Here is a 24,424-nt window from a genome sequence, read left to right on the forward strand (position 1 = left end):
CAACAAGAAATACAATGGGTGAAGGTTCAACACTTTCAGTTTAAAGTCTCATTATTTCTAACGTGTGGGAATCAGGAGATTTAATAGGGTGGTAGTGATCAAAAATTTATTGTTTAATTAGATTGAAAAATGAGCCCAAATAGGGCCATGGAGAAGGAGAAAAACTGAGTGAATTATGTGAAAAATGTTCACTGTTGCAGCGATAGGCACCCGGCTTTAGACCATGCTCTATTGGATGATGTAGAGGCATTTGAGAAGTGCTTTCAAAAGTTCTGACTGGCATTCAATAGCTTTCCAGGCACCAGTGAAGAGGAAAGGAATAGCTTTTATCAAAGGTCAGCATGAGAGACAGGGCTAGATTTGTTTAAAGCTGTGAGCTAAGTGAGCATGGTAGCAGAAAGCCAGACAACATTTAAAAAAAAATCTCAGTTCCATCTTAAGTCATCAGATCTACCGATATGAATTTCATGGCCTCGAACACGAATCAGGTGAGCCTGTTAACAATTTCATGACAAGATTGACAATTTAAAAGCGGGAAATATAAATTTAAGGACACAGATGAAATTCTGCAGGATCACCTCTTCATATCCTGAGCTATTTAAAGTTTAAGTGGAAAGATGCAACCAAATCACAGCCATGAATAGACAAATGAAGACATTGACTATCCAAATGGCTAACTTTCAATGGAGTGACAAGAAAAGTTCAAAAGAGGTGGAAGGGAGAACAAAAATCACCACAGCCTACAAACTGAGTAAATATTATTGCGGTGAGAGAGGTTATTTGAATCTCAATGATCTTAACCAAGCAGTAAGGAGGAATCATTCCACTATTTCACTCCAGAAGACAACACAACAACAAAGGCGGGGTAGAGTTTTCACCAATCCTGATGTCTGAAAAGGCTCCTGTAACATCAAGCCTGATGAGGAATCTTTCCTGATGACAACATTCAACACACCCTTCAGCCGAAATAAATTTCTTTGTCTATCTTTTGTCTTAAGGTAAATCAGAATGTGTTTCCAGCAGAAAATCAATGAGACAAGCGCAGGATGCAAAGGAGTGGAATGAAAGAGAAGAGATGGAGAGGTAATGACATTGGGAAAGTAATTCAGAACCTCAAACTGATGTTCTTGGGAACGAGCAAAGAAAGTGCTAGGGAAACACGGCAGGTCCAACAGCATCTATGGACAGAAAAACAAGGTTATGACTTATCCTCCAGTTCTGACCACTGTCAATTGTCACAGAAACCCATCAGGAAGGACATGTGCCATCCTTACCTGGTCTGGTCTACATGTGATTCCAGACCTGCGGCAGTGTTTGAGGGAGGCCCATCCTGAAGAAGGGGTGCTCTCTCAACAATGTGGCTGTCTCTTAAACTGTCCTCTGGGTGATTAGGGATAATGCTGTTTTAGCCAATGAAACCTACATTCCAAGGGAATAAAAGGAAATTCCAGATCAATAGTGCAGATGGGTAAAATCATGACAACCATTTAAATAAAGCCATCAAGAGAACCAGCTGAGACCAGGCTAAATACAGATACAGGGTTCTTGACATACTATGGTAAGGTCCCTACCTCTGGACCAGGAAACCTAGGTTCAAGTTACACCTGTTCCAGAGTTGTGTAATATCTCTGCACAGATTGATTAGAAACTCCTAAATATAGATGCATTATGAATGTGACAGATTGCCAAGTTTTCAAAATGGTTGATACATGTGTCAGAGTCAAGCTCAGTCCTTAAAAAGGCACAGATATCCATTTCAGCAGTTCTAAAAAATAATCTGTGTAGAGCCCTGCAGACTGTAAAAGTTACTCTTGAGGCTTTGGATCTATGTTTTCACTCAAAAAGATAAAGGAAATAGTGCCAGCTGATGCCTTATCTCAGTATCGCCACAAAAGAAACACGAGGTTTTTTAAAGAAACTAGGTATAAAGATCCATCACTTAGTGAACATAACACCATCAATACTGAATCAAGTTAGAGATGAGATCAAACAAAGAAATGCAGATGCTCTTTCTAAGAGTGATTCTGTCATAGCCTTTTGGCATACAGCAAACACAGCCAGCAATACAGCAGGCCAATCAGACATGGCACCTCACTAGAAGATGATTTTCAATTAGCAACACAGGAAGAACTTCTTCAAAAGATACACGAAGGCCACAAGGGAGTGAAGAAGGGTAAACCCAGGGCCAAATCAGTCATATACTGGACAAATGTCTGGACAGGCATTGAAAGAATTGTCTAATTGCAATGCAAACCACACTCTAAATGTGGAAAGACTGGATGCATTTTACTGTTGTGGTGTAAAGTGAATGTGTAGCATTCAAGTCAGAAATTCACAGTGGGAAAAGAGGAATGAAAGCAACTAAGCACCACCCAAACCCTGGCAAAATGTGAAATCTGATTTTCACACGTACTGGTACCGCTACTCAAAGTTACTTTTTAACTTAAAGGGGAAAGATATCAGAGCAGTACAAGCTCTGTTCACCGAGAATGGATTCCTGAAAGACAATACGTAATTATGGAACTCTGTTCACCTCCGGAGAACTTAAAGAGTTGGCTGAACAATGTGGCTTCAACATCATAACTGCCACATTAACAAGGGGTCAGGCATTTATAGAAAGACATGTCCAGGCAATCAAGGGAACCATTAGAAATGTAGGCAGATGAAGAACAACTCAAACCTTGCCGTATTGAACGGAGATGTATACCTCTCACTGCTGACATGAAATCACTAGTACAGCCATTGAATTGAAGTAAACATAAGATTACTCCGCCAAGCAAGATACATCCTACAAATGACCAAGAAGAAGTAAGACGACGACCAATCACAGGTAGGAGGTCAACATGCGTTACAAATCCTGGCTGAATTGTTGGAAGGACAAACTGCATGTACATAGGGTTTAATCATAAAAACCTGGAAGCCAGCAAATATTCTTGGAGGAGCTGAGATTCAGAGGGCATAAATAACTGACATTGAAACTGATAAGTAAATGAGGCAGGTATTCAACCTACATCTGAAAAGCTCATCATCTTGCAGTGGTAAGATCACTGACCAGTGAGACCACATCAACATTACTAACAAGGTGTACAATATCAACAATGCCACCAGCAAGTGATACAAAATTAGCAATATCAAGCACATCCCCTACTTCACGGTCTGTGCAGCTAGTTAACGCAGTGATGAATCCAAATCTACAGATGGAGATACAAAATTCCCACCTAAGGGATACTACGAATACTACTTTGTGGAAAGAAAACACGCTATAACAGATGCTTCAGGAGTTCAATTCATTTATAATGGTTTGCTGATAACCTTTATTTGCTGAAGGAATAAATAATGGTTGGAACATGTACGTTGATATTAAGGTATTCCATATATTTTTAAAGAAAGAGGCATATTGTATTATTGCCTTATTTATAAAGAGCTATGAGCTTGTCATTATGTGTATACATGTTCTGGTGTGTCACATACACTGTAAAACTGCAGTCATGTGCCAAGTAAGAATCTATCAGTCTATCAGCTATGTACAGAGCAGCCAGAAACACACTTGATAACACTCCAGCATCTTAAGGCGAAAGTATGATTATTTTTAATATATAGGAACCAAAAAAAAATTCTGCTATACAAAAGCCTGGTTTGGCCACATCTGCAGTATTGTGTGCAGTATTGGTTGTCTCATTACAGGGATGTGGGAACATTGGAAAAGGTGCAGAGGGGATTTACCAGGAAGTTGCCTGGAATGGAGGGAAGGTCTTACAAGGAAAGGTTGAGACAGCCAGGGCTTTTCTCTTTAGAATGACGAAGGATGGGAGGTGGTTTGATAGAGGTGTACGAAATGATCAGAGGTATGGACAGCCAAAGACTTTTTCTGGCGATAGCTATTACGAGGGGAAATAGTTTTAAAATGAGTGGAGGTAGATACAGGGGAGACGTTAGAGGTAGGTTCTTTACTCAGAGAATGGGAGGAGCGTAGAATGCATTGCTGGAGAGGGTAGTGGAGGCAGCCTCATTAGGGGCATTTAAGCGGCTATTAGAAAGGCATATGGACGATAGTATAGGGTAGGGGTGGAGGTTAGGTAGACCTTAGGATTAGGGTACAAGTTCGGCACAACATCGTAGGCTGAAGGGCCTGTACTGTGCTGTACAGTTCCATGTTCTAATAACACTCCTAATGTGAAAAGACCGGATATATTTCATTATCATGGTGTAAAGTGAATGTGACCTAAGTATTTCAAGATATGTGTGGTGTTCAATAATCAGAACAATTACAGAAGTTATTATTACCAACGTGAAAAATGTTTCAGTGCAAATCAGCATTAAGAAGTCTGCTACAAAAGCAAAAGACTTTGGATACTGATGATCAAAAAGTAATGGATAAACTCAGCAGGCCTGGTAGCATCCTTGGAGAGAAAAACAGTGTTACACTTCAAGTCCAATATGACTCTTCATTGGAAGTCTTTGGACTCGAAATGTTAACTCTGTTTCTCTCTTCACAGATGCTGCCAGGCCTGCTGAGTTTGTCCAGCACTTTGTGTTTACATTTAAGGACTGTGTTTCCTATTTGTGGATTTAAGCAAATATTTAGTAATTTTAACACAGGAAAGTGAATCACTTAAAATGTTGGATGCTTCATGTATAGTTGCTAGTCAGAGCCACCTGAACATATAGACATGACTGTGCTCAGCTTCAGAAAATGGACACAAAATGCTGTTCTCCCATATCTGGGGGAATCCTCAGGCAGACCAGTGGTGGAAGCTTCAAACCTGTGGAGGTTGTTGTCAGTGGATACCGGGTGAATAAAGCTAATGGCCAGAATGAAACAATGCTGGCTGGTCCATGCCAATTATCACTTCCTCTGACTATATGTGGACCCTGTGAGTTCATGAGTTTCAGTACATGGCATGGAATTCACTTCCTACAAATTGGCAATTAAAGGTATAACTTAATAGCAAATAATGAATTAAATAGTAATTTTACTGATCCCTTTATTATTTACTCTTTGTAAATATGGTGGTGCAAATCAGTAACACATACCATGGTCTGAATATTTAACAGGCCATCCACTTTTAAGGGCATGCTGCCTCACTAAGTGGCATGAAGAGCCATGCCAATTGCTAGGAAGTGAATTCCATGCCACGTACTGAAAGTCATGAATTTGCAGGCTTCACATGTAGACAGGGAAAGTGGTAATTGGCACAGACTAGCCAAGATTGCTTCATTCTGACCATCAGTATTATTTACCATGTGTCCACTGACAACAGCCTGGACAGGTTTGAAACTGGCCTGCCTGAGGATTCCCCCAGAACATGGGAGCATTCTGTAGGCTGAGTTGGGAATCCCCCCAAAGTTCACCTCCCAATATTAAGTTATGAACATAAAGGAGGGCTTTGCCAAGGCCAAGTTAGTCCTCATAGAGAGGGTAAAATGTAAGAGGAAGTAATTGAGAGTCCAAACAGAAAAGCAAAGCACGTGGTTCTTAGAAATCTGAAGTAAAAATGCTGGAAATACTTCAATAGGTCAGACAGCATCTGTAGAAAGAAAAACAGATGTTTCAGAGTGATCACATTTCATTACTGTTGGTCACACACAATCTTGAGGTGCAGTTTAGTATCTCTACCTCAGGGCTGCAGTTCAACTCCCTGGGTTCAACTCCCAACTGCTCCAGATACTCAGGTGGCACTGTGGCTCAGTGGTTGGCACTGCTGCCTAGGTCCCGGGTTCGATGCCAGCCTCAGGTGACTGTCTGTGTGGAGTCTGCACATTTTCCCTGTGTCTGCATGGATTTCCTTCAGGTGCTCCAGTTTCCTTTCAAAGTCCAGAGATGTGTAGACTGGTTGGATTGGCCAAGCTAAATTGTCCATAGTGTCCAGGGATGTGCAAGGTGGTGGATTAGCCATGGTAAATGCAGGCTTACAGGGGCAGGGTAGGGCAGTGGGTCTGGGAGGGATGCTCTTCACATGGTCAGTGTGGGCTCCAGGAACAGAATAGCAGGCTGCCTGAAAAAATTTTAGACCTTGTCACCATCCTGAAATGTTAATTTTGTTTCCCTCTCTGCAGACACGGTTTGACCTGCTGAGTACTTCCAGCATTTTCTTTTTGTTTTACTTCATCAACAGAAATGCTGCCATTCACCTCAGCATGGTTTTGGCCGAACTTGATCGCAGGTCACTTTCAGCCTGATTAGATGGTGTTAGCACAACGGCAAATGATCAGAGGATAAAGAATTTTGGAAAACAGAGCTTTTGTCTTGCAGACAGACATTCTTTGTTTAATTTCCACTGTTCACACACATTCAACAGTTATTTGCTAATAAAATCAGCATGTTAATCACTAAAGTTACCAGAGATTGATTGCCAAAACTAAAATCTTATGTCTACATATGCTTCCTATCTACAACACCCCAGTATTTGTTGGTTGCACTATTGTTTTAAGTTTTTCTATTATTTAGGAAGTTGAAATAGAAACATAGAAAGTAGGTACAAGGGCAGGCCATTCATTCCTTCAAGCCTGCTTCACCATTCGTCATGATCATGGCTGACCATCCATTTCAATAGGCCGTTCCTGCTTTTCCCCCACAAAGAGTTATATCTAACTTATTCTTGAAATCATACATTGTTTTGGCCTCAATTGCCTTCTGTTGCAGCAAATTCAACAGGCTCACCACTCTGTGTGAAAAAACACTTTCTCTTTATTTCAGTCCTCAATGGTTTACCCCTTATATATAGACTGCAACCCCTAGTTCTGAATTCCTGCATCTACCCTGTCTAGTCCTGTTAGAACTTTTTGTTTCTCTGAATTAGTTCCTCATTCTTCTAAACTGCAATGAATATAATCATAACTGATTGAACCTCTCCTGACAGAATGGATCTGAGGAGAATGACAGGCAAGAAAGGAAGACATTGGAGGAATTGAGTCTCGAGACGATAAAAGCAAAATATGTCTTCCATGAGCACAAGGGTAAGGTGAGCATTCGGGTGTGTACTAGTAGCAATTAAAGGTGACAATGTGCGTTATGAGGAGAAATTATTAAGGCAGATGAGCTAACTGCTTCTGCCCAGATGGAATAGAATTCTGTAATAGCAGTTTCACACAGCCTGACAACACAAAGGCAATGGAGGATGGGATGGTCTATTATAGCTCTCCAGAAGAGGGCACAAGGAACACCATGGCTATAGCAAGAGATCATTGGAAACTTTGGCCAAGGCCAGCCTGGTGCTGCTATCTTAGTGTAAGCAGGACTGGAGGAGTTCAACTACAGAACTTAAAGAGAGTTGAGAGCAATGTTGCATTTGAGAACCACAGAATGGGAAGAGAGGTTTGAATCAGGCCAAACGTTAGGGAAAATTGAGGGGCTACAGGGTACTTTTTGAGACTGGGGTTAATAACAACTGTCCTAAAATGATACTTCCTTCCTGCAGCACCTTGTGGGAATTAGAGAGTGCGTTTGGGAGTGGAACAAGGAGACAGGAGCATCTCATTGGTAAAATGAATGAAGAAAATGCATCAGAAGAGAACACAGTGATGGGATTTGGAGATAAAGTAGGTTGAAGAGTGAGGAGAGATTAAGAAATGAGGGTGCATGTGTCCAGGAGTGGAAAAGGATACAGTGTGAAAGGAAGCTATGGGAATGATCTCAATCTAATTTATTATCCTGGTAGAACTCTTGATATCATCAGCGAAACATGACCATATTCACTTGTAAGCCTGATTAATAAAATATGAATGAGAAAGAAACTTATAAAATAGTAGCAAATGTAAAATGGTTTTTTTCCCCCTTGAGAGATGGCATTTAGCATTAATTACAGTCCTGCTAGAACTATGGAAAATCTTGTGGCCTGATATTAATGAGTGCATCTACAATAAACCTTGAATAGAACAGGTCATTTTTATATGTGATCGTTGATAAACTGGATTATTGGTCTTTCACATGACAGACTCTGTTTTACACCAATTTCTGCCAAATCTCAGTACAGGGATTACTTAGTTGCTGCAAGGACTACAAAATAGTCGAACAAAACTGAATTGTAGGAAATGTTCTTTACAATAATCCTACACCATTTCTGTCAACATCAATTGTTCTCTCATGCTTATCTAATGAATAACTAGCTCTCTTTATTTTACATTTTGGCTAAGCATCTTGACTACAAATTGGTATACTGAATTAGGGGTGTGAAGAGAATATCAAACCAGGCTTCAATATAACTATTTAACTTGTTCATGTTGATGTATTGTGTTCACCCAGTAAAATAAACATGATTGAATTTTACTAAACCAGATTGCATTTATACACAATATCTATGTTATGTATTTCTAATTCAAGGGTTCCATTTAAAGCTTAGAGTTTTATATAAATATATATAAACACAACAGGATTTGAGTCGATATAAAGCATTATTGCTCATAAATACTGAACCTATGAAGGGAATAATTCGTCATTCTCTTTGTTTTAAAGTACCTAGTTTCGGGCAGTTGTCCAAAGGAAAAGTCAAATATTGAAACTAACTTTAACTTTATTAGCCAGATTTCTTCATGTTATGACTTAAATGTTAATTTATCTAAAAGTCGTTTGTAGATCCACATCCAAATAATGGGCAACACAGTGTAGTGAAGCCTTTATAGGGCTAAAAATCCCAATAAGACTGTCAAAATGAATTTTTAATAGTCCTTTTTAAAATTTATCAACAATTGAAACTGAATTTTGATTTGTATAAGTTACAAGTATTTTGTGTGCTGGATTGTGCAGTGCACAAAACTTTCACAAAAAAAACTTCAAGAAAATGTAGAAAATGCTGATTGTTCCACGAGGTTCAAAGCAATAACAATTTCTGATTTTCACTGTTAGAAGAGAAGCTTTTCCTTGGGCAGCACTAGCCAATCAAAAAATTTGATGATGACGCATGTTATTGGCCAATTAAATGTTCTGATTGGCTAGCGCTGCCCAAGGAGAAGCTTCTCTTCTAACTGTGAAAATCAGAAATTGTTATAGCTCTGAGCCTCGTGGAACAATCAGCAGTCTAGGCCCAAAATGTCAGCTTTTGTGCTCCTAAGATGCTGCTAGGCCTGCTGTGTTCATCCAGCTCCACACTTTGTTATCTCAGGTAATCTCAGGAGACTGATTTAGAAGGGTAAGATTACATATAGAGAGATGTCCATTTTTAAAATTCAAAATTAATCAGATCAAGCAATATCTTAAATGACTTGTGTCATCATAGTTGCAAACATAATTAACTGTAATTCTATAGATTTATTTAAAAAAGTATTACTTGCAGCACCAGTTTCCTGAGATTACATTTTCCTTAAAAGCTTAAGGATACCAACACCATTGACCAGATAATAGTAAATTCATGATCTTCGCATTTGTACATTTGAAGTTATTAAACAAATCTTGTGTGTGAGTCACCTGGTCACCAAACTTTATGACTGACTAGTGCTACCCAAGGAAAAGTTTCTCTTCTAACTGTGAAAATCAGAAATTTTTATAGCTCTGAGCCTCGTGGAATAATCAGCACTTTCTACATTTTCATGAACGTTTTTCAATAACTGAGCGAGTAAGAAACACTAGACTCATAAATGGTACCACAAACACTACAGTTATACAGAGGTGCTCTATTCATACTAAGCACTTTTTCTTGTGCTTAGTACAATGAATCAACTGGATGTAACGTATGTGAAAAATCCTCATTATGTTAAAATAACAAGTAAAACTGACGTCTGAAATATGCAATTATATGTGGTAGTTATTTATTTGGATATTATTAGTAGGTAAATAATCATGCCAGTTTTTTTTAAAGGGCCAAATTTTCACCTGGAGCATTGATTGAACCAATTTCAATATCAGTGTTTTAATGCTCAGGGCCATTATACTGTGAAATTCAGAATGCAATATTCTGCTGCTAAAATTGATTTGTATTGAAGGTGGCCTGTACTAAACAAACACAACTTATTCATAGTTTAGCTTTAATTGATCAGAAAAGTTTGTAGGTTGTGTTTGTCTGTTTCTGGTTGAAATTCCGAAGCATCCAGTATTTTAGAACTGTTTTGAATTGTAATGAGATTAAATATTTTTTTGTGTGGTCAAGTAATGTTTTTATTATGCTGAAATATCCTGCCTTAATAACTTTTTAGTCCTCAGTACATCACACAATAACTAAAAAAGTGTATTCTTCCAATTAGCAGGATATAACTTTACATCAGAGATAATAATTACATAAAGTTTTTATTTTTTTTCCTTTCTTCTCTCTTTATACTTGACTTTCTCACTCAGTCAGTCATCATGAATTGTACAGATTCAGATTTCATGGATCTCTGATAAGCTACAGCTGCTCATTTCTCGAAAAGGGAAAATATAACACAATAAGAACAGGAAATACTATTTAATCTCTGACTAAAATTTCTTTATCTACAGAGAATTTGATGTTTTATGCAAAGCTATGTTTTTTTTTCCCCCAGTTGCAACCAAACTAGTACAAATAATTTTGGCCTTGAATTGAAAGCAAGGGATTGAATGAGACAGGTCATCATCACTGTAACAACAGCAAGCCACCTATCTGCAAAGATCATTAGTCACCGCAATGCAAAGTACAATTAACCTCTCACACAATGAATCTTAAACACATTTTGAAAATCTTTCACTATCAGTGCACCAACCATCCAACAGAGCATATATTTTTCTTTTGGACTTAAATTTACCGCTTTAGCATGAATTCTCTATTAGATCATGAAAGGCACAGACAGTCCATTAGAAGATGCTAAAACAGAAACTGATCTGTTGTCCTATTGCATCTGACATCACCATTATGTTAAAGACTTTAGCTGTGTTCAGTCAGACATTTTCAGATTAATATTTATTGGTCATCTGTATGTCATTGGTGGTTGCACAATGTTATTATCAATGTTCCTTTGAATAAGGAACTGCAGTTATTGAAGTATATCAAACTACTAGCAATGGGATAGTTGAGAATTTTAGGGAGGAGGTTATACAAGGTGGAAAATGAAGTTTTGTTTTAGAAAGTTAATGATTTTTCAAAGTAATTAATTTCAATATTCCAGTAATTTGCAGAAATACGGAGCATGCAGCATTGGAAATAGCAAAGCTTTAAAACTTTAAGAAGGTGTATTTCCTTTCTTCTCTCTTTATACTTGACTTTCTCACTCAGTCAGTCATCATGAAAATCCTGTAGTGCATTGTTACCCATACTTTACTGTTTCCATTTATCACTACTTACTAATTCTTGTTCTGTTTTTTAAAGTCCGTTAGACATCATAGACCTTCCTGCAGCAGATGGGGTACAGAATCCCCCTGAGAGGCTGCTGTCACTTGCTCTCACTCTTTGAAACACCAGCGTACAAATCACTGCCCTATATTCCATAGATACTGAGTTAGAGGGAGTTGAAATGGGTGATTTACTCAGGACCAGTTAGCAGAAGCAAGCACAAATGGAAACAGTAACCCAGGAGCAGATCACTGGAAGATGCACCATAGCCCTGCTGACATGGGCACAGATGCAAAGTTCAGGGATGTAAAGTTTACAAGACCAGATGCTTTCTGTGCATCAGCATTTGCCCAATGCCCTTTGGACCCCATGCCAGGGATTTTCATAGTAGTACAATGGAAAGCATAGTGAAATGCCAATTTGTATGGGGTACTGTTGCAATAGCATCAAAACTTCAACGAATAAAAAACTTGAGGCTAACCCCATGTATCTGAATATAAGCTTACGGCACCATTACAAACATTTGTATTCTGGGTAGGAACACTGAATGCCTCAATCAAGGACTAACCACTGAAAATTTGGTCAGGTGGATCTCCAATGGGACTTGGGCAACTTCATTCAAAAAAGAAGTCACGATGGTGACGCTGGGAAAAAAGGTAGCAATGAGAAAAAAATTCAATTTATTTCTGCTTCTTTTTTCCCCTCTCAGCAGAGTGCACTTCTATTTATTTTTCACGGTTGGCCTTTAATGAACATTTAAGCAAACATTTTTACTAATATGTACAAAATGCCTTTTAGTTGACTGAAGACACAAAGTAGAGCTATACATAGGCAACTCTTGGAATTTATTTCAAGTTGGCAGCATGGATACTAAATGCAAGTCTTAAGCTCTTTATCTCAGTGACTGCTACAATCCAGCTCTCCACCATTCCTCTTACTGCTAGCCCTCTTCCCAACTTGCAATTGGTTTTGTGCCTGGAGCAAACTTTGCACTACAAGATATAGACAAGAAATTTTGACGTCAGCAATCATTTTCTGCTCATTCTGCAACTGATCAGGCGTTGCCAAAGATTCATGTCGCGAAGGAACAGAAGTAATGATACATACAACTAGGCACTCAAAATGATAGCGAGACAAACTTGGTGATGGATGGAAGAAGAGAGTGCCAATGCCTGTTTGAAAGTGGAAATGTATCTGAATTGAAGGAAAACGAGTTGAGTGAAAGAATGCATTTGTTAACTTGGTTAGGAAGGGTTAGCTGGAAGACAATAGCTCCATGAATAAAGTAATCTGTTGAAAACCTTTAGTGCCAAGTATCAATCTTTTCTCTCCGATATTATTCAATTAAAAATTTACGAATTAGGAAATGAAAATTGTGCCTAAACTAACTGGATGCAGACTTTTTTTTACTGGAAATCGTCAAGCTTTACCTGATGGGTGCAGGAATCAGAGAGGATAACATGGAAAAAGAGCATGCACAATTCTCATTTCTTTTCCCCATATCTGTGATATTAGACTAGAACCCCTTTCCATTATCACCTTTTACATTAAACTTCACATGGAGACGATGTTGTGTCTCAGAAAGAGAAATTATAGAACAAATAGATGTGAATTATGTTCACAGAAGCTATATCGTTGTTCTATAATGCCACATTGTTATGCAGGTTCAATATTTTTGTGGGTTTCATGAATTTCACACTGTATCTAACTTTAAATGAAGGTGCTCCATGCTGGAGTCCCATGATACTGCAAACGCCTTCTGGGAATAATGTGATTTATGTCTTGTATTAAAAAAATGTTTTGAAATAAATATGAAACAGTAGCACATGTATTATTCCACGCATCTGTCTACTGAAACCTCTACCCCCCACCACCTACCACAATATGTGGAGAGAAGTATAAAGCCAGCACTAAATCTATAACATTTTTGGATTTAAGATTGCTTCTTTTGACTCCTTTTTAAGTCCATCTTGAAATTGATAACTGTTCATCACTCCATCTGTGTGCCATTGTTTGCCCTCAAGCTCCATAATATGCAAACTGTATTTTGTGAAACAAAAGCCATGGGAATCCAAATGATAACTGCAGAATTTGACAAGCTTTTATCAAATCTGTTTACATTTCAATCCAGTACGGTTAAGGTAATTCATGATAAATTTGCAACATTTGAACCAACATTGGTCCAAAACTTTTGTTTTTGCTTTGACTCTCAAACAAAATACACGTCATACTTTGGAAATCTACTCCTGCTGTAAGCTGACATAAATTATTTCACGTCTGAAAACCATTGACAATAGTAGTCAATGTCTAAAGTATTCTTCAAATATGCACAAAACTCTAATGACGGCTTTGCCTCATAAAATAAACTTTGCAAAAAAAATCTCATTTAAGAAGAGAGTTCTGAGGAAATGTAATGATCTTTAAAGCTGAACACCTCTAAACTTGAACAACTGATTACACAGCACAAGCACACAGACATAGACACATGCACATAGTAAAGCACCACCACCCTCCCCCAACCCACTCCGCCATGGGCTATCTCCACTATGGTCCCGTCTTTATCTTGCTACCATAACTCAACAAAGCCACTACAGCCAGACAGTTTTGAATTTCAGCTGGGACCCAAGCGACCTGTTAATGAAACGGCGTAAGGGTAAAACTCACAGTGTTGAGTTATGCCTGGTGTTGCAAGCGGACTTGGAGTCAAAATGCTTCAAGCGTTAACGTAATTGCAAGAATGTGAAAAATGAAGCATCAGGCTCCTGAGCAAAGCAGAAGGTCAAACCCGAGCCTCTCACAAACCAGCTCTGTAGAAGGTGGCCTCATTTCACCATTTAATCAGCCTCACTCTGTTGTCTCCATATATTTTTAACCTATTAAAAAAACTGCAATTAACTTGAAAAAAAGATACACTCTATCTTCGAAAAGTGACATTCACTAGCTTTCCATGTTAAAATATGATCAGTGGCATCTATGCAAAACACTGCACTCAGCCCAGAAGACAGTCAATAAGTGCTCAGCAGATTGCAGGTCACTTGAACTTATGCATGTAAAATAATCAATACTTTTCAAAGATTAGGTTTTCAGGATTTTCAGAAATGGCAGAGAAAACAAATGTCTTGCAACCATAAATACGAACAAGACTGGATTTTTTTTTGTCGCAGCTTTCAAACTGAATTCAATTAAATCTATATATGTACTTCATAATGGTGGTAGTTTTAACATTGCAATGATATTACTACAATAGCACAATTATACGCATAACAAATTACAGTCAATACTCAGAAAGATAACAAATGAGACTGCTCTGAAATATTGCTAAACATCACAAAATTTATAATGGTGTGACGTTGGGTCTGCTGAAAATATTGGGTTTACCAATAACTCAGAAAACAAATTATTCATATTAAAAGTCTGCAATATCGCTTGTTATTTAATCAACTACTTCTGCCTTCATATTAACTACTGTAAAACTTTCTTCATGCAATTTATACCCATTCGCTCCTTTTAAAAAATAGTTGTTTTCACTGACTGCTTTTTGGTGATTATCCACCCTCTGATACTGATGTTTACTTTATGACGCATGCTGCTTGATCAGGGCAAGGTGGGGTTTGTTTAGTCATGCTGATTTTTGCGTTGAAGAGAATTAACCTCTTACCTTGCTCACTGCTGTTGTCCCCACTTTGGGAGGCATGGCCCCCACTGGAGGGTCCTGGTGTACCAGCTGAGTGCGTTGATGTTGCGTCATCATGGTCCCTGTTCCAAGATGATGGATTCTATTATGAAGATTAAGCCCAAAGGATTTTGTTTTTGTTCCAGTTAGCATTCCCAAAGCGAGTGAAGAGCAAGAAAGCAAAAGAAAAAATTAAATTAACAACACAATAATTTAGGGAAGCTGATAATTTCCAAATGTTATTTGCTTTCTCAATATCTTCTAAGACACGCAGCAAAAAATGTTTAAACAATACTGAAAAGAGTCCTGCGCTGAAGCTTAGGCCTAGTCTTTGGAAGAAACTGTTTCAAATGACAATCTTTTGTTATGAAAATTAACCATACATCACATAGTGCTGCTGCGTTAAAAGGCATGAGTGGTTTGGATCTATAGTGAAGGTATGTACACATTTATTCCTCCTTGCTTCACAGCAGTATACTTTACTCATTTGAGAAAGGAAGTTATAAAGTTTTTTGTCAAATAGATAAATGTTCAAGACCGAAAGTTACAGCTCATTGCTGCAACGCAGAATGTATTCTCCTCCTGGTTCCCCTCCCCTTTCCTGATGGTTCCCAATACCCTGCCATTACTTAAAGGGAAACAGGATTTCTACTGTACAGGAAAAGCTTTATCAGCACCACATGAAGGCAGGGAAGAGATGGAATTTCCTCTCACAGAGCAAAAAAAAGAGAAGGGGCATGTGAAAGAGATCAGCCTTTGGGCTAGTTTTGTAATATTCGACACTTGCACACTCTCTTTGCTGGCAAACAGATAGTTTGGCTTGCGAGATACCCCAGTGTGCAGAACCGTGTTAGCTAATAACAAAATTGCTTTGAAAAATTATAAAAACCTGCCACAAAAATACCATTAAAAAGCCAGTTTCAACATTTTAGAAACATGCGAATGACATTATTACAGTATTAAGAGCATCGAATCAAGCACAGCACAAGGAGTCTCATCCATGCAAGACAATAGCTTTACCATTGTGCAATCAACTGCAGAAATATAAACCAGATGAACTTGCAGAGGATGACTGTAGATAAGATGCAGAACACCTCCACTGCAACAACAAATTAGTACAGACTTTAAAATTAAACCAGAGCCACCGTGGAATTCAAGGATGCAGCAACGTCTCTCCGGGTTCTGAGTTGGTGTCTACGAGTGTCCCTTTTTATCTCTAAGCAAGGAAGCCACTCAAATAGCTTCAAGCTGAAGACAAACATTTGGCAGAGGCTCTTCAGCCCACTGCAGCCTCTTAGCGTCAGCTGTTTGCCGGATGGTAATCAGATAAAGAGCTAAAAGAATTAAATGAGAAAGACGAGAAACAATAGCTCTGCATGAATTTTGTCCAGGAACAACACAGAGCTAGAACCTTCCTATAGAAACAGGATAAATGCAACACGTTCATGTAAATGATTGTTTAAACGACATGCAAAGTGTGGTTAAATTTATGCACTACAAGCTCTTTTAAGTTGTCCATTACTATCGCTCATTACTGCAGGTACAAAATTTTTTTGTCATTAAGATTGTTCTTTTTCTCCTTGATTAGGTTATTGGATGCAAATGGAAAAAAAAAAGTTCTAATTCCTCTTATAATTGGAAATTCACATTTCAGAATAGGTAACTCCATACATCAGTTCCAGCTGCAGTCTTCTCATCGATAAGCATCCCACTCCCTTTTGCTACTGTACACGATAGTAATAGTTGCCTTGGTACTATGCACAACATACAATCTTAAGGTGGATAGTTCACATGTAGCAATTCCCTGCATTAACAAACAGCAGATAAAAATGGTGCTCCCAACTCATTCCTAATTGAGTTAAAAAGGAGAGTTAAAGAGAGAAAGGCTTGCTGAATAGTGAGTGCAGTACAATAATAGCAGCACAAAAATAGATACAAGAAGCTAGGTCTCCAGGGGCAGTATTTTCTATTTGCTGGTCTACAGACTCACAGCTGATAATGCAAGTTGTAATTAATATAAAAGCAGGAGACAATATGGGCAAAGCTTGTATGAGCTGGGCCACAGGAGAACACTTTGCCACTATACTGTCTCTCTCATTTACACACACTATCTTCCATAGCAAACACAACATTGTCACTGTTTTTTTCAAAACCAAAATTGATTTTGCACTGTCACTGAATTCTACTGAAACTAAATCACGGGAAAAGATCCAGAGAAAGAAATAGGGCAGAAGTGAGAAAGTGAGGGAGGGCAGAAATATTTATGACAGAGAAAGGGAGATGGGGACAAAGTCTTAACCATACTAAATACAAACTCTTCTGCCGGGACTTTTGTCAACATAGAACATCTATCTCTGTGAGAAACATAATGACTTGTACCTGCTGCACTTCCATGAAGAAAACAATTTCTGTCAACACATGATGTGTCAATTTTTCTAACTGGATAGAATCAGACTCATCCGCATTTTATCAGACTGTGTTACCTTTGTTGCAGTATTGAGTCTATCCAATATATCTTTACTTTCTAAGACAACTACAGTATAACCAGGAATTCTGTCTGACAAAAAGAAGTACATATTTGGTATTTGATATGAAACTTGGAAAATGCACTTTTTTTATCAAATGATTGCACAATTCAAAGTAACAGACGGTATTAGAAAATTATTAATCTCATATTTAACTGTACCTTGTAGGATTTTTTTATATTCTATATAAAACATTAAGTGACTAATTTTACTTACTGCTAGCAATCCTTTCAAAGTACATCGATATCAAAATGTAAAATAAATGTAATTAGTTCCTGATCCATAAAGCAGAACTAGTGCATCGTATTTTCCATTAAGTGTTTGACTGTGGAGCAACAGTAGATATATAGAAACTAACTGAAGAAAAACACATCTGAATTTAAATAATTTTCAATATCATTTAAGTTATCAAAATATACTTCATACTTGTTAGTGATATGTCATAAATTATTGTATGTTTTCTATATGTAATAGTAATCTTCCAATAATATGTTGGTAGCACGCTAGTACAGCACAATCACATACGTCATATATTTCAAAGCTTGTACGTATTAGCTTCGTGACAATTGCATTTAAAATGCAATACCTCTGCAACACTTAATAAACTCATTAATAATGCTAAGAGAAGTTAAAAGTGAACTTGGGTATGCACAATATATTAGAAAGAATGATTATCCAGCAATGACTTGAAGACAGTAATTCAATCTTGGGTTTCTCCTAATACTCATAGACTGCTCAAGCTTTGCTCTGGCGTTGTGTGATAGAATTACTGCCTCATATTGCTACATCAGCCATGTATTATTCTGCCTTTATTTTACGGGGAGGAGGAGAGAAATAGGTTGAACACTTATTAGTAAATAAAAATCGTTGCTTCTCAGCTGCTTTCATTATCTAAAATATTATCAAATAGTGACAAAAATCAACAGTGTTTGAAATTCTAATCTACTAATCTATATTCAACTGCTTTATCCCAATTTAACCAACTATTACTTCTGACAGTTCAGGAGCAAAGGGAATAAAATTTTTGGTTTAAACAATATGCAGAATAAATATCAACAATTTCTTTGCCTAGTTAATACTTTACTTCTGCATTTCATAGTAACACAGGTTTAAAAAAGTAAAAATGTAACAATGATTGTGATTTAACTTTAAGCATTATGAATTTTTAAAAAAATCATAAAATTATTACCCTTTTTGTTATATTTCATATCATAATTCATGCTCTAATAAAGGACAGAATGAAGATTTTTTGAGAAATAGGTACATCTCACAGCTATATGCAGCAATGATCTCAAAGACAAGCAGCTGCCCCTCCTAAAGTGCTTTATTTCCTGACTACTAAATATTTTTTGCCTTCAACTCTTGAAAACAAACCTGTTTTACTACCTTGCTCAAAACTGAACTCAACGTGATGATTTGGACTTTGTGGCAATGGAATATTTAAACTCCATTATTACAAGTTGTATTTTGGGACTATTCATTCCACTGCTTTACATTCATTATGAAGTATTTGATATTAGCATACTTTAACTGGGTCAGTAATTGAAATACAGATACAAAATTATTTATTTGCATCTGTCTTTTATATTTCATGACAAGTAACACTATCTGTGACTGTGTAATCAACTTTCCTATACACACGATTGATTAGGTGTCAACTATTTATCAGCATTATGTTAATATGTACTCGTGAGGTGAACAGTGTGGAACTCATGATTAGGCGAGGCAGAGGAAACTATTACTTTCACAATTAAATAGCCCAGGGAAAAACCATTTGCTTCTCTTCTGTGTAAAGCATGAAACAGAAACTATGGCATAAGCATAGTCTAAACTGAACTCCCAATACTTAAAGCTAGAGCTAGCTCTAATTCCAACCTAAAACAGGCTACTGCTGCCACCGGACTCTAATAGCTAAAGCAACATGGTTTCCGTAAACGTGGCTCCACAACTGTTTTTCTTCCATTCTGTCATTTCACAAGTGACCAAATAGTCAGGCAAATTTGCTATTTCTATCTCTACCAATGGTATTTGTCAAGAGTGTAAGTAACTTGGGAAGAATATGTGCTGGCGAACTTTCAAAGGAATGCTGCCATGCAACAGATGATTCCATGCAAAACAAATTAAATGTGTCAACATATGTATGATCATCATATATCAAACAGAGATTTCTGTCAACATTTCAGTGTTTAAAAAATTCTCTTATAATAACAATTAGCAATTTCACCAGAGGGATGAATTATAATGTTACTGATTTTTCAAAACTCTTTACTTATTGTGGAAAGCAAATGTCTCTTTTTTTTAATATAAAGGTTTCATGCCATTTGGGTATGTACTTACAAGGTGAAAATGAACTGCAGTTTGTCTACCTATTTCCTTTGCTCTGATAAATTATCCAAGTTGAATGAAGATTTATAATTGCATCCATAGGTAGAGGTTGTAGTTCTAAGAATAATTGAGTAGTAATGTTATTTTGTAATTCTTCAGTTCTAAAATATGTTATGATATCGAGGTTAACCACACTGTTTTAAACTGGTTAATGACCTTATTCAGCTAAACATAAGTTGATATTTCAACAAAAGAACTGCCCAGCAAGCATGTGATGCCCAATGAGAAGGTTATAAGTTCAAGGATCAAGGCTGCATACCATTTGAACTCGCCGTTAGGGGATTTTTTTTGTTAGTCTTTAGCAAGACCACTAGATGGGGTGCTACATAATTTAGAAATTTATTTAGTCAAAAGGAAAGCTTGCCAGCCTCAGGGTGCAATCCACCTGAACAACAGAACCTATCGGCTATTCATAGTGTAACACTGATAATGGTTCAAGGCATGAGTTGGTATACCCCACAAAACATTTCACTTTCCCAACTTACAATGTTTGTGGCTGAACAGCTTGCATTTAACAGGAAAGCCAGTACAAAAATTCTACAATTAATTTAAAAATACAATGTTTTAGGGCAGCATAGTAGCCTAAATAACACTTCAATAAATATGTAAAGATGTTGTATTATCGCTGGACTATTAGTCCAGAGACTCAAGTAATATTCTGGGGACCTGGGTTTGAATCCCACTATGGAAGATGGTGAAATTTCAATTAAAACAAAAATCTGCAATTATGAGTCTAATGGAGACCATGACACCATTATTGATTGTTGAGGAGAACCTATCACGTTCACCAATGTCCTTCAGGGAAAGAAAGTGGCAACCTTACGTGGTCTGGTCTCATCGTGAAACAAGACCCATAACAACATGGTTAATGCTAAACAATTACAGATAGGCAATAAATATTGGCCCACCAAGGCTACCCACATCCCGTGAGCAAATGAAAAATAACTTGAAGATTTTGCTTCTCCAATTGCTTAGTGGAGTAAAATGTTCTGGAGCTGAGGTATATAGTTCTGGAAGGTCCCAGGTTTTTTTTAAAGATAATTAGACAATCTTAAAAAATAAATCGATGTATCAGCTAACAAAAGAGGAAGGACTAACTAGGGTTCCAGTGCCTTGTCTCTAGCCAGCAATCTTGGTTGGTAATGCTTTGAGGATGTCAAGATTACACTCAGTCATGATGTCTAGGCTAACTGGATAGCTTATCATTACCCAATATCTGGACATGCTTAATAACAACTATGATATAGCTGAGGTGCCAGAGGGTTTCTACTATCGATGGAACCATAACCCTGCAAGCATTCAATGTCTTCAGGAGGGAAGGGGTCAGAGATAATTGACAGAAAAAGAGAAATAAATGTGTAGATATTGCCTGAGTAATATTTTTGTACTCAGTTGTAAAATATATCCATGTGTGGTTTAAAATGCAGATGAGTACAATATTAAGGAATCACAATGATGAGTAGTTGGCATTCTGTAGCTTCAAACTAAAAAGTTGAGATTTTAAGTTTATGAAATAACTTGATTATTCAATACACATCAGATTGTGTCATTACATGCAAGCTCACTGATATTTACAGGTAAGTAAAACAAACTTACTAGTACAGAATATCAATGTGCATAGTTATAAAACATTTTTTGTGATCTGTGCTGGCACCAATACTTTTCTGTGCTTTCACCATTTTCTATTCAATTGAATTCCAGTTGTATTTCCCGCATATAAAATAAGGGCTGGTTAAATGTGAATGGTGATCCAAAAATACAAAGCCACTTTCAGTTTAAGTGAACAGTAAGCAAAAACAATTTTTGGAATGAAAGAATTATTGCTAAAATGTATTTTGAATTTAACTGCATAATACGTTGGTGGGTAAATCTTGAAAGGAAACTTTGAAGACAGTCTGACTGTTCCAGCTTAGAAAGTTTTAGGCCTTTTATCAGGGAGTTCATGAATGAATGTATGTGCAATGCAGGGCCAGGGAATTAGAATTACAAGCAGTCACTTTAGGAATGCATTTCCAAAATACTAGGTTGATCAGGTCTTACCCACTGTGCACAGAGGCATACTTGTACACATCTGTGCTGAGTGTAATACCTTCTGCCAGTTGTAGTTTGTATGTACACTTTATTCTTGATTGTAAAAGACAAAAACATGGTAATTAAAGAGTTTGTGAATAATGGTAATTTGTCAATAATATATTTGAGCCAGCATTGATTATGAATTGATTTAAGTCAATCTGTAAACATACTACAGTTGCAGTTATAGGTCAATACTTTCACGGAAAATGTGAAAATCAAAACTTAATTTAATTAAAATCAAATCAAATAGAACAAACCAAAAAAAACAAAGTGTGACATTAAGAGTTTGTCTAGGTTTTGCAAGTATCTTAGAAAATATTTTATTATCTAAAGTGCAGGAAAGGTAGGCAATGATATTTAAATTGAAATTAGTGAATAGTCAATTTAAAAGTTTATACTTTCAGACCTATTAAAAAGTAAGAGAAAATTATATAACAATCTTTACACTTGAAACTGTGAATGAATGCTAAATACAATCTACAGATTCGAAAGGACCTGCTCACACAACACACTACTTTACAGGTGTGCAATAAAACTGCCTGTATATGCTCACTTGTAGCTATCCTATCCCCCACAAAATATCTTCATAAGGATTTAGCAGTCATCAAGCAGTTGTATCTTTCTCCCCATGTGGCAGATTGACACCACTGAATAGGCAAGGAGAGGTGTGTGCTTTTGGGGTGTCAAGCAGCTGTCACAGATCTGTCACTTCTATAATGAAGGCAATCCTGGCTCACAACAAATTAAAGCACATTTCCTTTCAATCGGTGCTATTCAAGACCTAAATCAGTTCAAACACTCTAGCCATTTCATGTGCAAATAAAACAATTTGGTACATGCATGGATAAGAATGGCGACACACCAGGTAAACAGGGAAGACAACAAGCCGCCTCAAATCCTTTGAAATACTTCATCACCATCAATGCACCGACTTTCACCAGTTGAGATCTAGCCTTGGGTTATGTAGTGAAAATCCATATCAAAGTAAAAAAAGGAGTCAAACTAAATAAATTAGCATTTTCAACTATGGCTTGAAACATGCAGTGCCCCTTCCTGTGACTTAGAACATGTAAGAATTAAAGGATGCAGAGAGATTTCCATTCTTGTTTGCCTTGATCACTATCTCCTTTATCACTTTCTCTGCTTTTTTCTACTCTTATCACCCCAATCTTTCAAAAAGTGATCAGAAAGTAAGTAGTTACAGTATGCAATTTGCAGCAAGGTAAAAACAACTAACAGCCAAATGGTACGATCATCACTCTGACACTAGGTTAAAGATCTAAACCTAAAGTCTTAAATATATAGGAATGCATTAATAGAATTGTAATGATATAGAATGAAACAAGCAGCACAGAAGAAATACATGTTACAAGAAACCAAAGCTCATTGTGAACAATTTTTCATAAAGCTCTTCATCTCCCTGCTGGTGTTCTGGTTGCTCAAATTAGTGCCCCTTTGAAAACAAATGGCAGGGGGTTTGATGTAAAAATTTTCATAGTTGAAATCACCAGGAAATAAAGGCTCTAAATTATAATACTTAATGAAGTGGTAAACCCTAACGGGTGCAAGATAAATGGGTTGTTATATTTGGTCTGTTTTGCGTTCGGAATGTTGCACTACTGTAACTAAAACTACAGTTATCATATTATCAAAATGTTAACCTCCCAACCTCATCCCATTATAGTGTGTAAATTAGAATTTTTTAATGGAACACAGTAAATTGGCTATAGCATCTGCCATCTGCCAGGAACTTAAACAGGCTAGTTTATCTAATCTCTTCAGTATAAACACTAGTGTACTTCATTTCCACACATCAACATGAGATGAAGTACATTCCCATTTAAGACATGGAAAATTCAATTTTGTAAAGTCAAATATGACCTCCTCCTAAAGTATTGAGGAATAAAGAGTTACATATTCCATTGTCATAAAATCACAATTGTCATTGAAGTGCAAAACTAAAATGTTCTGATTATGGTTGGCAAACATGAATCCTGAGAAAAGAATATAAATTGCTTTAAAATTTCGACCAGTTGTTTTTCAGACTCGCTTACTAGACTTTGTTTTTTTTCCTGCCAAGACGGCTTCAGAAATCTATTGTTGCTATAACACTGAAAATACCTGCTGTGGTTATTTAAAATATCACCATAACGCTTTGCTCGGTGACAACACACTGGTGGGCTTGAGAAGCAGAAGCTAGTACTGCGACCTCAACTGTGACCAAGTAGATTTTCTAAGTACAATAATGCGACTTCTACACCTATAGCCTTTCCCCAGGTAGCCCTTCAAACGCAGCTTTGGAGACAGATTTTTGAAAACTGCTGCACGTTCGACTCTGGGGAGAGTGCTTTAGAGCACTGAATGTACCTATCAGTGATGTCCCTGTGTGCGTCCAGTTGTCAGTCTCACGCGAGATATTCGGCATAAATATTTGCTTACACCTCTAGTATTTGCTTCCGAACGCGCACTGTAATATGACTCCAGAACTGCTCCAAAATAAACGCTGGCGGTTTTGTGCTCTCAACCCGCAGCTGTGAAGCTACTAACTCCTCACT

At 37.3% G+C, this 24,424-nt stretch overlaps 1 protein-coding gene across 9 annotated transcripts in view; it reads right to left on the bottom strand.

The window, feature by feature from the left end:
- meis2a (Meis homeobox 2a) overlaps window positions 1-24,424 on the bottom strand; it is a 114,966-nt gene that overhangs the window by 83,815 nt on the left and 6,727 nt on the right. For all 9 annotated transcript variants that reach the window (XM_048537494.2, XM_048537493.2, XM_048537492.2 and 6 more), the window contains exon 7: window positions 14,872-14,989. In XM_048537494.2, the coding sequence (XP_048393451.1) occupies window positions 14,872-14,989 (118 nt within the window). The remainder of the gene's footprint in view (window positions 1-14,871; window positions 14,990-24,424) is intronic.

The sequence above is a fragment of the Stegostoma tigrinum genome, chromosome 10 (genome assembly GCF_030684315.1).
Source record: "Stegostoma tigrinum isolate sSteTig4 chromosome 10, sSteTig4.hap1, whole genome shotgun sequence".
NCBI lineage: Eukaryota > Metazoa > Chordata > Chondrichthyes > Orectolobiformes > Stegostomatidae > Stegostoma > Stegostoma tigrinum.